The 17,339-nt window shown below is 25.3% G+C and overlaps 1 protein-coding gene across 1 annotated transcript; it reads left to right on the forward strand.

Annotated features, from left to right (window-relative positions):
• Window positions 1–15,147: 15,147 nt before the first annotated feature.
• J4E84_007078 (uncharacterized protein) lies at window positions 15,148–16,389 on the forward strand (the record flags this gene model as incomplete). The annotated part of the gene is made up of 2 exons (XM_049389664.1): window positions 15,148–15,312; window positions 15,361–16,389. 2 exons carry the CDS (start codon window positions 15,148–15,150, stop codon window positions 16,387–16,389), a joined length of 1,194 nt encoding a protein of 397 aa, XP_049242408.1.
• Window positions 16,390–17,339: the final 950 nt, after the last annotated feature.

Below are 17,339 nucleotides of genomic sequence, written 5' to 3' on the forward strand. Positions count from 1 at the left end.
AGAAGAAAATATAAAATAAGACTTAAAGAAGCTTTAATAATTTTAGTACTTTTTTTTTTTTTTATTCTAAGTTTCTTAAAATTATTTAGATAAAGTATTTTAATTATAAATACAATCTACCTATAATAGATAATAGTAATTTAAGCTTTTATTTTTAATTTAAAGATAAACCTTTTAAAAGTAGTAATTAAGTAAAAAAGCTCTAAAGCTATTAAATTATAGAAAAACTTTAAACTTAGAAGTAGAAGTAAATAGAAGTTCTTTTTTAGAATATACTAATAGTAGTTATAAAAAGATATTAGAAGTATAATAGATAAGAAAAAGAGATTAATATAAGGTAAATTATAAACTATAGTACTATTAGAATAGCTCTATGTTAAGAATACGATTATACTATTTAAGTAAAGTATTAATATAGAGTAGAGTATTAAAACGTAGATAGTAACTCTATATAGTAGTCTTAATATAGATATATTATAAAATAATGTTATACTTACTATATATAATAAAAGATTTAATAAAATTCGTTCTCTAACGTTTACTATAGTTAAAATTACGCTAGAATTATTTAATAATAGATTAAGATAGTTTATAAAAACTAATACTATAGTTTATAATAAAGCTTCTAGTCTTTATATTTGCTTTTAATTTCTTTTACTTAGATTATAGTTTTTCTTATTTTAAATATTTTCTTTTAAATTTTCTTTTTCTCTTTATACACTAATTCTTTTTTAATTAGCTAGTTCTTAATTTATAAAATTATAGCTAGGCTTCTTATAAAGAATATATTCTACTCTAACTTTAACTTTACTAAGATATATTATAGAAAATACTACTTTAGATTATTTACGTTTTTTATAATCTCTTTAGAATAGAAGATTCTAATACTACTTAATTTAATAGAACTATTATAAAAATAGTAGCTATTCTTATAGAACTCTTAAGATAAAGCTCTAATATTTTTCTTTTAATAGCATCTAAATATTATATCTTAATCTAATAAACTATAGTATATAGTATATTCTATATTAGTAGTATATATATATACTATAAATTAAAGATTTAAACTTCTATTAGAGATTTTACATTTCTAAATTTAAAACACAAAGTAGTAGTAAAGTCTTATATAATAATATAATTCTTTAGTTTTAGAATATATTTACAAAGAATCTAATTCTTAGATTAAGAAGAAAGTATATACTTTGTATAATAAGAGTAGAATTTAAAAGCTAAATAAATAAATAGACTAATAAACTTCTCTATAAGCTTCTAAGTAAAGTATATAGTAGTATTATTATAAATTTATTAAATTTGAAAATAGAAGTATAATAAAGTAAAAATATATTTCTAATTTAATATCTATAATAAGAGTAATAACTCTACTAAGTTCTAGATTATCTATCTTTAGTTAGGTAATAACCTTTATTCGTTTATATATTTTTCTTTTTAGACTTTAAGTTTTAATCTAGTTGCAATATATAATAATCTCTATACTAGCAGAAAATTATATATCTATAGAACTTAAATATATACTTAAAAAGAAAAGATTAGACGTTTTACTAATAGGTATAGAGAGTAATATCTTTTTCTTTAATATAGAGTTATTATTAATTATAAATAGTCTTCTTATAATATCTTAAGTTACTTAAAGAAGCTAAATATAATTTATTATATAGCTAGCTTTAAACGCTTCTTATTATTTCCTCTATTACAAATAACTAACTAGAAAAAATTTTAATATCTTTTAGATAGACTAAATCTTAGACTTTCTATAACTATTAATTAAGTATTAGCTAGCCTAGACTAGACCTTTTTACTACTAAAGAATACTTACTTTACTATCTATAACCTAATATAATAGAGTTACTATATATATATTAAAGTTCGAGAGTAGTTATAATTACGTAATCTTAGATATACAATTGCTTAGCTCTTAGGTATATAGCTAAGAATTTTACTATAACTTTCTTTAGTAGTATAATAATTATAATATACTTAAATATCTTTAATTGTTAATTATCTCTAGCTTTAATAGTTAGAAGCCTAGCTACTTAATTATAGAACTAATTTTTACTATATATTAAAGCTTACTAGAAAATAGATTAATTAATCTTATTTTACTTTAATTTTTCTAATATCTTATAAGTAGAACTTCTTTATAATTATAATTACCTCTCTACTTATATCTAGATTTATTTTAGTATAATTTTACGTATTAATTAACTTAATTCTATACTTTAACTCTATAAATAAAAGTAATTATATTATAGCTATTATAGCTATAGATATACTTTTTAAAGAAGGTAATCTAACTAAAATTATTACTTAACACTTCTTAAGTAATACTATAATAAAAAGAGTATTTAAAAAGAAATTAATTCTAATTTCCTAGAATTTAAAATACGTAAGTACTTAAGAGCCTAAGTTTTTTAATATTTAAAATTCTAAAGTTAATAGCTTTAGCTTCTCTTTCTATAAAATTAACTAAGAATTAAAAGAATAAGTATAATAAAGCTAATTATAATTATAACGCTTTTTAATAAGATAATAACTATAAAACTAAAAATAGTACTACCTTTATAGCTTACTAGAACTATAATTCTAAGTAGTAGCTAGAAAAAAGTAATAAAGTTAATAGTATTAAAAACTAGATTATACGCACTATTACGCCTAAGTACTTATTACTTATAACTATAAGTAATAATAAAAAAATAGTCTAGATTTTTATAAACACTTTTAGAAATATACTTATACTAACTAATAGAACTTTATAGTATATAGTTTATATAAACTATTATACTTATTTTAAGAAAACTTAAAAAGCTTTTACTAAGAAGTAGTTTACTAACTAGTTATTACTTTACTTAAAAGTAGAGATCTTAAAGCTTTTAGAAGTTATAAAGCTTTTTATTACTACTAATTTTTTTATTCTAATTAGAAAGTTTAACTTTAAGTAGACTTACTAGTAATAGTATAATTAGTTATTTACTATAGCTTTTAGAAAATATATATTAAGCTTTAGTAATTTTAGTAAGATATTTAGTATTATTTTTTTAAAAATATTAATTACCTTTAAAAAGAGTAAAGATTATATAATTTCTAATACTATTATAAATTAACTTTTTACTTCTACTAACTTAAATAATAAGTAGTTAGACTTACTACTTAAATTCTTATTTTCTAAGATTAACGTAAGATATAAGTAAAAGCTAATTTTATACTTTTAATAATAGATAGTAATTATTAAATCTAAGCTACTAGATATTATACTTATAAAGCTCTCTACTTAAAATATATAAAAAGTCTAAAAGCACTATTATAAAAAGAAGTAGAGAAGCTTATATAAAAGAGTTAAGTAATTTAGCTAAAAAATAAGTACTTTAGCTTTTAAGTACTTTAGTAATATAATATCTATATTTATTTACTTTTAAAAGCTAATTACTAAGTTTAAGTCTTTTATTTTAAGTATAAGCTTTAAGCTTTACACTTTCTTAGCTAGTGTAATTCTTAATAGTATAAGCTATAGTCTACTTAGTTAAAAAAAAAAGCTTTAATTAAGTTTTATTTTTTTATTAAAACTAATAAAGAAATAGTAGAGACTAGTAGCTAGATCTTTTTAGTAATTAGTATTAGTAGTTATATACTTTATCTTATTCTTAGTACTTTTAAAAAACTTACAAAAGCTAATTTAATACTTACTAGTATTAAGATTATCTCTAAATTTTATACTAATATTATCTTAAAGACGCTTTTTAGTAAAAGTAGTATATAGCATATAAAATAAAATTATATAATTAAGATAAGTATACTAAAGATATTAATTATTTTTATAACTCTTAAGTATAGATTTAACTTTTTATTTCTTAAATATAATACTACTATTTATTCTTTTAATTTTATTATAATAAATATTATTACTTAATTATAAGTTTTATAATTATATATTAGTAATACTAACCTTTAGTACTAAAGATTAAGCTACTTAAGTAAGTAAGCTTCTAAAGCTTTTATTAAAACTATCTAGAATATAAAGATTACTAGTATTAAGTATAGTAAGTATAATAATTACGCTACTATTTATATATTTTAATAAATATCTTATTAGCTTTATAAACTATTACTAGAGCTTTTTTTTAGAGTATTTTAGAATTTATTTAACTTTTTTATAAGCTATATACTTAATAAAGAAACTCTAATTATTAAGAAGAGTTATTTAAGTAAGCTATATAATTATAACTTAAAGAATAAAACGCTTACTATTATTATAGAAGTTATTATAACCTTTATAGCTATAGTTAAGCGCTAGTAGTAGTAAAAGATTATAAAAATCTATTAAAATAATAATACTTTAATACTATCTTAGAGAGAATACTTTAGATATAAGAAATATATAGAAAAGAAAAGAATTATAATTATAATACTTCTACTATATACTTATAAGTCTAATAGCTTAGTAAAAAGAGCTAGCTAAGAGCTTATTACTAAGTTAATTAAGTTACGTATAAGTACTAATCTTCTAGCTAGACCTTAGCTAGTAATTATAAATATTATAGCTTAACTTTATAAAATAAGTCTATTATAGCTTTATAATTACTAATTCTTTAATTAAGTATTATATAAGTAGTTAAAAAAGTACTTCTAATATTATTAGCTAATAATAATTAAGTATTAGACTACAAATTTTTACTTAGATTAATATAGAATTTATACTTATAGCTATTACGTCTATTTACTTTATAGTAATTACGTAGCTTAAAAGTACTACTAAAACTTTAAAGTTAAGTCTTATAGCTATATAAAATATCTTATTAGCTATAAAGCTTTTAATATATATTATATATAAGTACTAGTAATTAATTAAGTAGTTATAATTTATTATATAACTTTTAATAAGTAGAAGTTTTATTAAAGTAACTATTAAAAATAGTAAACTAAAGATTAAGTAATTAAGTAAATTAAAATATTTAATAATAGTAAGGTTATTAATTATATAGAGAAATTTAATATTCTACTTATTAAATAAATAGTAAGTATAGTAAAGCTATTAACTACTAAGTAGAATCTTAGAAGTAATATAAACTATAATTAAAGTAATAACATTAGTTTCTTTATAAAGTATAATTAAAGCTTTATTAATTTAATAGAAATAGAATATAAAGCTAGTAATTAATTAGAAATCTTTTATAATTAATAGCTTTTTACTAAGCTTACTACTCTAAAACCTACGTCTAAGCTAAAGATTTTAGAAATAGTTAATTAAAGTAATTATAAAGTTTTTAATAGTTAAAGAGTAGTATTTACGCCTAAAAAATCTAAATTATTAAAGTTTAAAAGTAAAAAGCTTTTTATATATAAATTAAAAGATTTAACTTTATTTATTAAGCTTACTATAATAAACTCTTATTTTATAGAAATAGATAAAAAACTTACTTAACTAAAGTAGGCGCTAAAAGAACTAAGAAGTAGACTACTTAAATTAGTAGCTTTCTTTTAGAAATTAATATAGCTATAAAATTAGCTAATAGCTAAATTCTCTAAGATACACTAGAGTAGAAAAGTTATAAATAAAAAGCTTAAGTAGGCTTAATTAATAAATATCTATTAACTATTAAACTAGTTTTAGAATAGAAGTAAATAGCCTACTTAGCGTAATAATTAACTAGAAGGTAATAGCGTAAATAGTATAAATATAGTAACTATAGACTTAATTAATAAATAAGCCTAAATTAACTTTTATAAGATTTACCTCTTTAGTTATTAAAAAAAACTAAAATAATTATATAAGTAATAGAACTATAAATACTATTATTATAGCTACTATACTTAGTAAGTATAAGCTATAAGCTACTTACTAATACTATACTTAAATCTAAAAGCTTTCTAAGTTATAAAAATAAATAATTTTGTATCTAATATATATAATTCTTAAATATACTATTAAAAAAATATTTATTAGCTCTATAAAAAAAGAACTTAGATAGAAATTTTAAAATTATAAGTCTAGAATTAGCTACTTTTATTAAGATAAGTAGAAACTTATAAGTATAATTAAGATAGCTATTTTCTTAAATATAAAGCTTAAACTACAGTCTATAGTAATTTCTAAAAAAATAACTTAGTTAACTTTACTTATATAATAACTTTTACTAAGAAGTTCTTTTATATAATAATAGTAATTACTATCTAAAGTAATTTATAAATTAAATAGTTTAAATATTATAAAAATATTTTTTAATATAAAAATTATAGTAAAGAATCTAGTAATTTATAAAATACTAGATAGCTTTAAAAAGCTAGAATTATATATATAGCTTAACTACGCGCTAAATAGATTAAGAAACTCTCTATAATTATAGTATAAAAGGTTTCTAGAGATACTTAGAGCTATTAGTATAATAGTTTCTTAAAAAGAGCTATACCTTTTTTTTAATTTAGAATATAAAAATTTTATTTTCTTTTATATTAATAAGATTTTGTTACTTTATTATAAGAATATAAAGTAATAAGTAATAGCTATATAGGCGAAAGTTTCTAGTAGATAAAAAAACTAGAATTAGAGAAGTAAAAAGTAGTTTCTTAGTATTTATATAATTTAAAACTAATAGCTAAAGATAATTATACTTATTTATAATATATATATAGATAAAATACTTAAGAAGTTTAAGCTTAGAAATAAATCTTTTCTATTAACGCCTTTACTATTAAAGAAGCTAATAAGAAATCTTAGAAAAGTAATTAAACTTAAAATTTAAAAATACTAATAAATAGCTACTTTTATACTTTATATAGAAATTATACTTTAACTAGATATAGTATAAATTATTTTAAAGCTTTTATACTTTTTTATAAATCTAAGTAATAAGTATAAAAAAAGCTATAAAGTAAGTAATTATATATCTTTAGTATACTTACTATAAGATAATTTAGTATAGTAACTATAATAAGCCTTATTTAGTAATTACTAAAAATATATTTTTTACTAATTATTTAAAAACTTACTAATTATCTTATAAATATATTACTATATTATATAAAAGTGTAATTTTCTAAAAAGCTACTAAGTAAAGTATAGTTACTACTTCTACTATAAAGGTAGAGCTACTTACTTTTAAGTATACTACTAAGAAAGCTATAGTACTTAGACGCTTTTTTAAAAAGCTAGTACTTTATTTTAGAATACTTTAGATAGTTTAGTATAATAATTAGTAAATTATTAAACTAGTTATTAAAAAAAATAGGTAAATTAATACTTATTATAAGTATATTAATATCTAGAATATATAGCTATAATAAATATATACTAAAAAACTACCTAAAGTTAAGTATTTAGAGACTATAATTATACTTATAAATAAATTAATAAAATTACTTATTTAGTAATAGTTAAAGAAGTTTAAATAGCTACTTAACTTATAAAATTTATAATATTTAATTCTTAAAAAGTAGATAGAGTAAAGAAAGCTTTATTTAGACTACTACTATAGAAGTTAATTATACTTAAGCTAGATCTTAGTTACTCTAAATAGCGCTTAGTTAAAATCTAAAGTAATTTTAGATAGACTTAGCTACTCTACTTTCTAGCTACGCTAGTAGGTAGTACTAAGATTTTTCTAAGGTATAAGGCTCGCGTAGACTCTAGAGTCTATACTAGTCTACTCTTTTACTTACTTACGTAAGCGCGCTATTTCTATTTAAAGTATTTACTTCTATCTAAAGTATTAATATATTATACCTTACGCTATACGCGTATTATATTATAATTATCTAAAGTTTTAATATTTCTTACTAAGACTTAGAATATAGTAACCTAACGTAAGCCTTATATTAGCTTACTACTATAGCTTATATAAAATACTAATCTCTATAATTACTATAATTACGTTATATAGCTAATTAGACAATTACTTCTTATTTACTAATTAGAGAGTTTACTTCTATTTTATATTATTTAACCTAAATAGCTCTATAAGTAGAGTAATAAGAAAGTAATTACTAATAATTAATATAAGTATAGAATAGCTAAATAACTAAACTTTTCTACTAAACTAACTTATATAGCTATCTACTTACTAACTAAAACTATAGCTATAATTTCTTTAGTTCTAATTCTTAAAAGTAATTTTTTTAGTCTAGCTATTTTTATAGTTCTTAACTTAAGCTTATAAATAAATAGTCTTAGTAGTATAAGTTTATATATAAATTTTAAGCGCTAAGTACTTATACTTAATATATATTAGCTTTTTTATATACTTAGTTTTAGCTAGATAATACTATATATAGTAGTAGAACCTACTACTTATAATACTAAATAATAAACAATTTAATTTATAATAATAAAGCTAAGAATTATAATTCTAAGACTAGAAGTTTTACTACTAAGACTATAAGTCTTACTATTAAAACTAATAATAACTATACTAATTAGGCTACTAATTCTTTAGCTACTAATTTCTAAAATATAAAGCTTATAGCTAGAACGCTAGTAGTAGCTACTACTAAAATAGGCTTTAATAATAATACTCTAAGTAAAGTAATAATAGATTAAAAGCTATAAATAGTTAACTTTAAGTAAAAACTATAAATAAAGATATCTAACTACTACTTATATTAATCTCTTTTAGTTTTTTACTTTATATTATAAACTTAGTATAAGTACTATATTAATTAAAAATATAAAAAGTTATAGATAAAGTAAGCTTTAAGCTTTTTTTATTAAAAAACTTTAGAGTTTTACTCTATAATTTAGATAGAGTTTTAAAGCTACTTTTAGCTTCTTCTTTTACTTTTTTATATATATAGATATTCTAATAATACTACTTCTAATATTCTTAAGTTTTTTCTAAGCTTTAGCTTTAGTATTAAATTAGTAAAGAATTAAAAAAACTAAAAAAAAAAAGAACTTATATTATAGCTATAGTACTACTTTATATTAGTAAAGCGCTAGTAAAAATTCTTATTAAGTACTTAGTACTTATAAAAGTAGTAAAATAAATAGTACTAGACTTAGTATAAATATATAGAATAATTAGACTCTAGAATATTATCTAGAAGTTACTAGTAAATATAATACTTATATTAGAGATATTAAGAAGTATTATAGTTAAGTATTATTCTATCTTACTTATACTAAAAACTAGTATATACTAAATACTTATTATAAAGAGCTTTAGACTAGAAAGCTTTAAACTTAAAAGTTTTACTCTTAGATTACTTACTAAAGTAACTATAACTATAACTATAACTTTAGCTTAAAGACTTTTACTTTTTTTAATTTTAAATACCTTACTTCTTAATATAATAAGATTACTAAAAGTTTAACTTTTAAAACTAAGAAAGTATTATTATTAATAAAGATACTACTTTTACAATTATACTTAATAGTTATATAAATATTTTTATTATTAAAGTTACTAGAGATAAAGAGCTTATAACTAGAATATAGAGCTTTAAAGTTTAACTTTATATACTTATATAGCGCTTAACTTTAATATAAATTATTATTAATTACTATAAACTCTTAAGTTACTAAAGTACTTAGAGTTTATATAGTATAAGATAAACTAAATATATTATTACTTTAGATTATTATTCTAGAAGAAAGTAGTAGATATTAATTAGTAGTTTTAAGAAGTTAATTATATAGTAAAGCTAGAGTACTTATTTCTAAAGTATTATTAAGTAAAGTACTATTATACTAAGCGCTATTATACTAAGTACTAGTACAGATATTATAATTAAAGCTATTAGAATTATTATATTAAGTACTATTATAGTAAAAGCTAGAGTACTAATACTAATAGCTACTATTAAAGTTAATAGTTTAGCTACTAGACTATATTATAATAGTTAGCTATTAATTTAAATATAAAAGTAAAAGCTTACTATATTAATAGATCTAATAAAAAGTAAGTAAAGTAGTATATTAATTAGAGTAGAGGCTTAAAAGTATAAAGCTTAAAAGTGTAAATACTTAGAAGTAGTAAGTCTTAAACTAATAAAAAACCTAGAAAGGTAGCTTATTATTTAAAAACTTAAGTTATTAATAATATAAAGAAATAGATAACTATTATAAGAAAAAGAAGATTAGAGAACTTATTATTATTAATAAAGTGTTAAGTTTTAATCTATATATATATTTTTATAAGTAGCTAGTATAGCTTATTAAGCTATTAATTATACTATAAACTATTTCTAAAAAAGACTAAAAGTCTAAATTTTACTATTAAAATTATCTTTTACTAGTTAAATACTTAAATCTTTATAGCTATTAGCTAGATTCTAGACTATTATAAAGTAATTTCTAACTTAATAAAGTAGATTTTTAGACTATTAAGCTATATTTAAATAAGTAAAAGCTTACTACTATTAGTACTAAGTATAATTAAATACTTATTTAAGCTATAACTTACTACTATACTTTTAATTCTAAAGCTTAAACTTTACTAAAGTATACTAATTATAGTAGTTTAAATAAAATTAGTCTTAGTAAAGTAAATTAATACTTTTACTACTCTAGAAAGTATATTTTAGTTAGAAAGTAGTTATAATTATATAATCTTAGCTATATACTTACTTAGCTTCTAAGTATATAGCTAGAGATTTTATTTTAAGTTTTTTTAGTAGTATAATAATTATAATCTACTTAACTATCTCTAATTATTAACTATTTCTAGCTCTAATAATATATAATAGTCTATATATTTAATTTTAAATTATTAATTTCTAATTAGCTAAGCTACTAGTATAAATATAGTATTATAAGTATAGTATTTTATTTTATTACGCTATCTATAAAAATAACGTAAAATGTTTTTATATACTTCTAGATTATTATACTAATTATAGAACTTATAATAGATTTAGAAATATTATAATACTACGTACTAAGAGAGTTCTAAGAATATAGCTCTTACTACTCTAAAAACTATATAACTACTATAAGTACTATAGAACTTAACTAATTCTTAGAATAGTCTATAGAACTAGCTTCTCTAAAGCTAGTAAAGTATTAAAAACGTATGTATTTATATAATATATAATATCTATAAAGTTAATACTAATAGAAAGCGTTATTATTAGTATAAGGTTTTTAGATTTTAGAATTATATCTTTAAACTTTATTAGAGCTTTAGCTTCTATTAATATTAGGTTATTACTATTTAGAGTATATATATTAATTAGTTAGAAGAACTTTAATACTTATTAGCTATAAAGTTACAAATATTACGTAATATCTATACCTTAGTATAGACTTAGTAGAATATTAAAACTTAAGTAAAAGATTATAATAATAATCTTAAAATATATAAAAAAAAATGTAAAAAGTAGTATTTAAACGCGCTTATATTTACCTACCTAACTAATAATTCTAAGATTAGCTACTTATAGCTATAGTAAAAAGCTATATTACGTAATTAGTACTTTACTAAAGCTATAAAGTATATATAAGTTAGACGTAATTAGATAAGATAGCTTACGCCTATACTCTAAGTAACTCTAAATATACTAAAGCTATACTTTTTTAGTATTATCTATAAGCTAATAGACTATTTTTATTAGACTTATAAAACCTCTAGATAGTATTACTTCTAGATTATTATATAGGTAGAAAATATTAAATAAATATCTAGATACTATATCTACTAGAAAGTAATATTAAAAGATCTAAAAGCTTAAATAGAGTAGTTTATAATATATATCTCTTAAGGCTATAAGTACTTATACTATCTACTAGTTAATTAAGAAGTAATTTTTATTAAAAGTTTATAATTTAGTAATATTATATATATAGTAGAAATAGTAGACTATATTTATATTATAGAAGTTCTTCTAGAAGCTAGAGCTAATATTAATATTAAAAATAGTTACTTTACCTAATATAGCTTTTAAAGCTACTATATACTATATCTAAAATAAAGTATTTACCTTTATATATAGAGTAGCGTAAATATACGTTATAGTAAACTTTCTTCTAAGACCTTTTACGTAGTAGCTAAAGATATTATATAAGTACCTATTATAGCTAGTAGTAGTATTAATATTAGATAAGATAAATAGCTATCTCTACTAATTTAGATAATATTTTACTTTTAGACGCGCTGCTAGAATAAACTAAGAACTAGATATTAGATAGAAGCTAGAATAGATATATATATTTAGAGTTATTAGATTAAGCTATACTAGTATTTTCTTAAAAGAGAAGGTAGTATACTCTATATAGCTAGGTTAGTTAAGTAAGTAATTAAATACTTACTCTAATAACGCTACTATACGTCTAGAAATATAATAACTTTATCTAGTAGGTATAAATAGAATCTATACGTGCTATTATCTTTTATACTTAGCTTAGCGCTATATCTTAGCTATAAAATAGGCTCTAAAACTATATAATTAGTTAATTTTTATTCTAATAAGAACTAATACTATCTATACTACTAACTACTATTATTATATTATATTATTTATGTATATAAGCTACTAGCTTAGAAGTAAGTATACTTATATAGTAAAATATTATATAATCTAGCTAATATAGAACTATTATATATAAGTATAATAGGTTTCTTATAATATAAGTATATACTCTCTCTATTAATATTAAGGTATTATAGATTAACTAGTTCTTTTAGTCTAGTACACTTATCTATATAGCAAAGTTTATACTATATAGTAAAAACCTACTTATTATACGCTTCTTTACTATTACTACTACTAGAACGCTTCTATTCTAAAGTAGCACTATTATAGCTACTATAGTTAACCTTTAGATAAGACTTACTTAAGTAATTCTAATCTTACCTATAAAAGTAAATAGCTAATATACTTTATTTTCTCTTAAGGTATAAGACTACTTCTACTCTAACACTAGTATACACTATATCTTCTCTAACTAGAGTATTTAAAATAATACTTACGCTACACTAAAAGACTTCATAACCCAATATAGTAATAGTAATCTACTAGAGAACACTAAATGTATCTCTAGTAATACGTATAATAGTATTATTACTTATATCTATAATAGCTTCTACTACACTAGCTATATACTCTACTAGAACGCTAAGTAGAGTATTAACTATGTTATTAATAACTATAACTTTAGTAAGAGTATAGAATAGAATAGCTAGAAGATAAAAGGTATATAGTATAGTATTATATATAATTAGAATAATCTATATAGCTATAGCTATATAGGTTATAGTATAACTTACTAGTAAAGATAAGTTATAGATAACTAATATAATTTAATCTATAGAACTAGTAATTAGGTAATAAGATTTTCTAGCCTTAATAGTAGCTTTATATTAATTAAGAAATTTATATACTATAAATAGCTAGCTTATAAAATTAGAAATAATTATATATAGATTACGTATAAGTAAGATAAGTATATAGAGTTATACTATAAGTATATTATAGCTAATCTAGTTTATATAGCTTAGAATTACGTATAGATACTATACTAAATTAAAACTATATAGATATTAAGCGCTTATTACTAGATAACTAAATAAATCTAACACTATTTTAGAGAGTATAGAGTAGTTAGATATATAGTAAATCTAATACTTTAGAGAATTCTTAATATTCTAATTAGCTTAATTAGTACTAGCTATAAAGTTATTAGGCTTAGAGGCTAGTTCTATGCAAATTTATTCTAACATAGTAGTTACTAAAGTAGCTATAGACTACTAACAACACTTATAAGTTTACTAGAAAAGATTAAGTATAGTATTACTATTAGTAGTGCTATTATTATTATTCTTCTATATTAATTTAGCTATATCTACTTTATAGCTTACGTATATATTCTAATCTATACACTTTACCTTTATAATCTATTTCTCTCTAAGACTTTATTTAAGCTTAAGATAAGTAAAGTAGTTTATAGAACTTAGAGTAACTACGTATTAGTATACTAGCGTAATATCTATAAGAGTTTAGTATTCTTTAAGCTTAGTGTAGTAGATATTAATAGTATATAAATAGTAGTTAAAAACCTTTCTAGAGTAGTTGTCTATAACTTTTTAGTATGCTAGAGCTTCTTAAAGAGAATACTAACTTACTGCTAATAAAAGCTTAGGTAATAATGCTAAGATTTGTGTTCTATATAGAGTTTGCGAAAAGACTAGCATATCTATAGTAGAACTATTATTAAAACATAGCAAGTCTTCCTCTTTAAAGGATAAAGAAGGCAGAACATCGCTTCGGATTAGTGTTAGGAAGCCCGCAAAACTAAGAAAATTTGCGAAGCGTGTTTATTATCACGTCGGTTCTTCGTACGATAGAACAATCGTTAATGTACTACTTAGTGGCAGACTCTTAGACACCGATCTCAGACATCGGAAGACTAAACTACTCGTTATAGGAAGACGATGGGGAAGAGGATCTTCTAAAAGACTACACTAGAGCTGATACCTTGAAAGGAGAGCCGCAATACAACCCCTTTGCAGGAGATATTCGACGAACGTAAGCAGAAAATGTAGTCTCTCCACTCCCATGCTGTGTATCTTGAGCGAGATAGCTTAACTTTGTAGGGTGTTTATTTCTTTGGAGAAGAAATACACCGTATCTTAAAACTTAACTTAATTAGACCTTGTGACTAGTAAAGTCAACGTGGCTCTTGGTGCTTCAACAGGTGCGGCTCGAAGTATCTGTTCATGCATGCGCGAAGGATCTAGTGCCAGACCAAGTGGGCCAACGAGTGACGGGGCGGCACGGACGGATGCCTGTCTCCGGAAACGTCATGCCGGCAAATGTAATAAGCACGCAGACGACAAGCGTTTGGTAGGCGATGTTCAAGACGTATTGATCCAACACAGCGGGTGTGGGATTCGCGTTGTTGAACACTCCCGAGGTCCAGTGGGTCGGACGAGCGAAAGACGGTAAAGAGACTGCGGATATCAGGCCTTTGTATCACAACGTAGCTGATCTAAGATCCAAACATCGCGGAAACGACTAAGCGCTGAGCGATCGGGTGGGAAAACGAGTCATGTGTACTTCGGCGCATGGCGCAATAGGAAGGCAAGAACCCCACCGAACGATGGTTATCGTGCGAAAGGATCGAAGGATTGCAATAGAAGGCTGCCCCGCGCTGCTTTCTTTATCCTTTGACAAACATTGCAGAACAAACACTCATCGCCAGACATGCCAATACCTGTACCAGATATCCTCGAGCGGGTTGCGGCCGCCGGCAGAGGTTACGAAGCCGAGCAAATCGGCTCACGAGAAAGTCTCATCGAGCTTGGTCGAGACCTGGTTGCGGCGCTCGAGATACCTAGTGAATTCCTGCAGAGAAGCTTTTGGGCCGAGGTTCGTGACTGAACCTGCACTGTTACCAGCATACTGATGAGTCTACAGCCGGCATTGTCAGCGCACTGCAAGTTCGCTGTTGAAGTCAAACTCTTCCAGCATCTTAGAGATGCAGGCGATGCCGGAGTTAGTCCGGGCGACCTTGCTCAAAAGACGAGCGTTGACCCCATTCTATTGCAACGGATCATGCGTCACCTAATCGCAATGAAGGTCGTTTCCTTCTCGAACGGTAGATTCCTCGGTACCCGTCTGAGCCACGAACTTGCAGCGGACAACTATCAGAAGAGCATTGACTTCTGCTACGACGTGTCACGACCGTCGTTCAATGGTTTCCCGGAGTATTTCAAGAAGACTGGTTACAGGCTCCCCACGTCGCCTACAGAAGGACCATTGCAGGATGCGCATGGAACAGATTTACCTTTTTTCCCATGGTTGGTCGCAACGCCTCCTCATCTCGACGAGTTCGACAACTTCATGTCGGTGTATCGCGCGGGTAAGGCGAATTGGTTCGACCCCGGCTTCTACCCGGTCGCAGAACGGTTGATTGATGGCTTTGATCCCAGCTGCAGCGAGGCCCTTCTGGTCGATGTCGGCGGCGGTCGCGGTCACGACGTCCAGCAGTTCGTGACTCAGCACCATTCTCATCCGGGCAAGGTTGTTCTTCAGGATCAAGAGCCAGTCATCGCGGCTATCAAGGATAAGGAAGGACTTCCTTTTGAGAGTCAGGTCCATGATTTCTATACGCCTCAGCCTATTCAGTCAGCCAGGGCATACTCATTGCACTCAATTCTGCACGACTGGAATGACGAAGAAGGCGTCAGGATTCTCGAAAGCCTGAAGCCAGCACTGAAGCCCGGCTACTCGCGGGTGCTGCTGAACGAGATTGTGCTTTCGGAAGAGAAGCCTACCATCGCCGCCACCTCTATGGATATGATGATGTTAGCACATCTTTCGGTGCGCGAGAGAACAGAAGCGGAGTGGAAGGCGATCGTTGAAAAGGCTGGTCTGAATTTCTTAGCCATCTACAATTACCCCGGGGTTGCTGAGAGTGTTATTGAAGCGGAACTACGGGAATAAGGCGCGGGGCTGCAATGACAAAGGGAACGGGGTAATAGATGTCGTGTAATAAGGGAAGTAAGAATGAATAGAGTGCGCTTTTGACGCAAACTGCGGCATAGTCCTCGGCGGGGCTGGTCATTGAGACTGGGAAGTGTAATGACGCGCAATGAGTATGTTGTGTGGCGATGAAACGCGCAGCGCAGCCCGCTGCCGGAAGGAACTCGGAGCAGCTAGCGCCAACCGAACGTTTAAATACGGCCCAGGTGATTAGTCCGTCGCTCTCGTCCCTGCCACGTGTGCGCGCCTCGATAACCAACAAGCACATTGATGTAGTACATTCGAATGGTTTGAAGTTCCGATTCGGTCTCTATTTTGGTCCCTCTATGGATGCGCACTCTCTACCCCGACCTTTGCGCTCTGAATGTTACCCAGGTACAGAGCCCCTACCCCAAGACCAGGCATCATCACACATCTACTCGCAAAAATAGGCCCCATCACGGCCATGGTACATCAACCATCCGCCCCTAGGCCCCCAGCAGTATATGGTACCGTCAGGCCGTTGAATGCCGTCCCCATACTGAGGGTCAACGGGAGGTGAACTCCAAACAGGAAACATGCCGTTTGTATGAGCGAACAGACGCTGATCATGCTGTATCGTCGCTAGGCGTAGCTGCTCTCCTATGCTGCTGAAGCTCCCACTTACTGGACGCGGCCTCCGCGTCTCACGATTAATATGAGACGGCTCACGACCCATGCGTTCCGGTCTACTATCCGCGTTCGTGACAATAGCGCGCTGCGTGTCATTTCGTCCAGTGCTTGTCATCACTGATTGTACAGCAGCGCGAGCTGTGTCAATGTCCACTTGATTGAGTCGACGTAGTCCTCCAAGGCGACGAATCATGGAGCGAGCTCGCGCAAGGCTATCAAAACGCTGCTCTAATGACCCATTATCTTCGATGTGACGCTGG

This window comes from Alternaria hordeiaustralica, assembly GCF_023758085.1.
Source record: "Alternaria hordeiaustralica strain BMP 2776 chromosome Unknown scaffold_15, whole genome shotgun sequence".
In the NCBI taxonomy this organism is placed as follows: domain Eukaryota; kingdom Fungi; phylum Ascomycota; class Dothideomycetes; order Pleosporales; family Pleosporaceae; genus Alternaria; species Alternaria hordeiaustralica.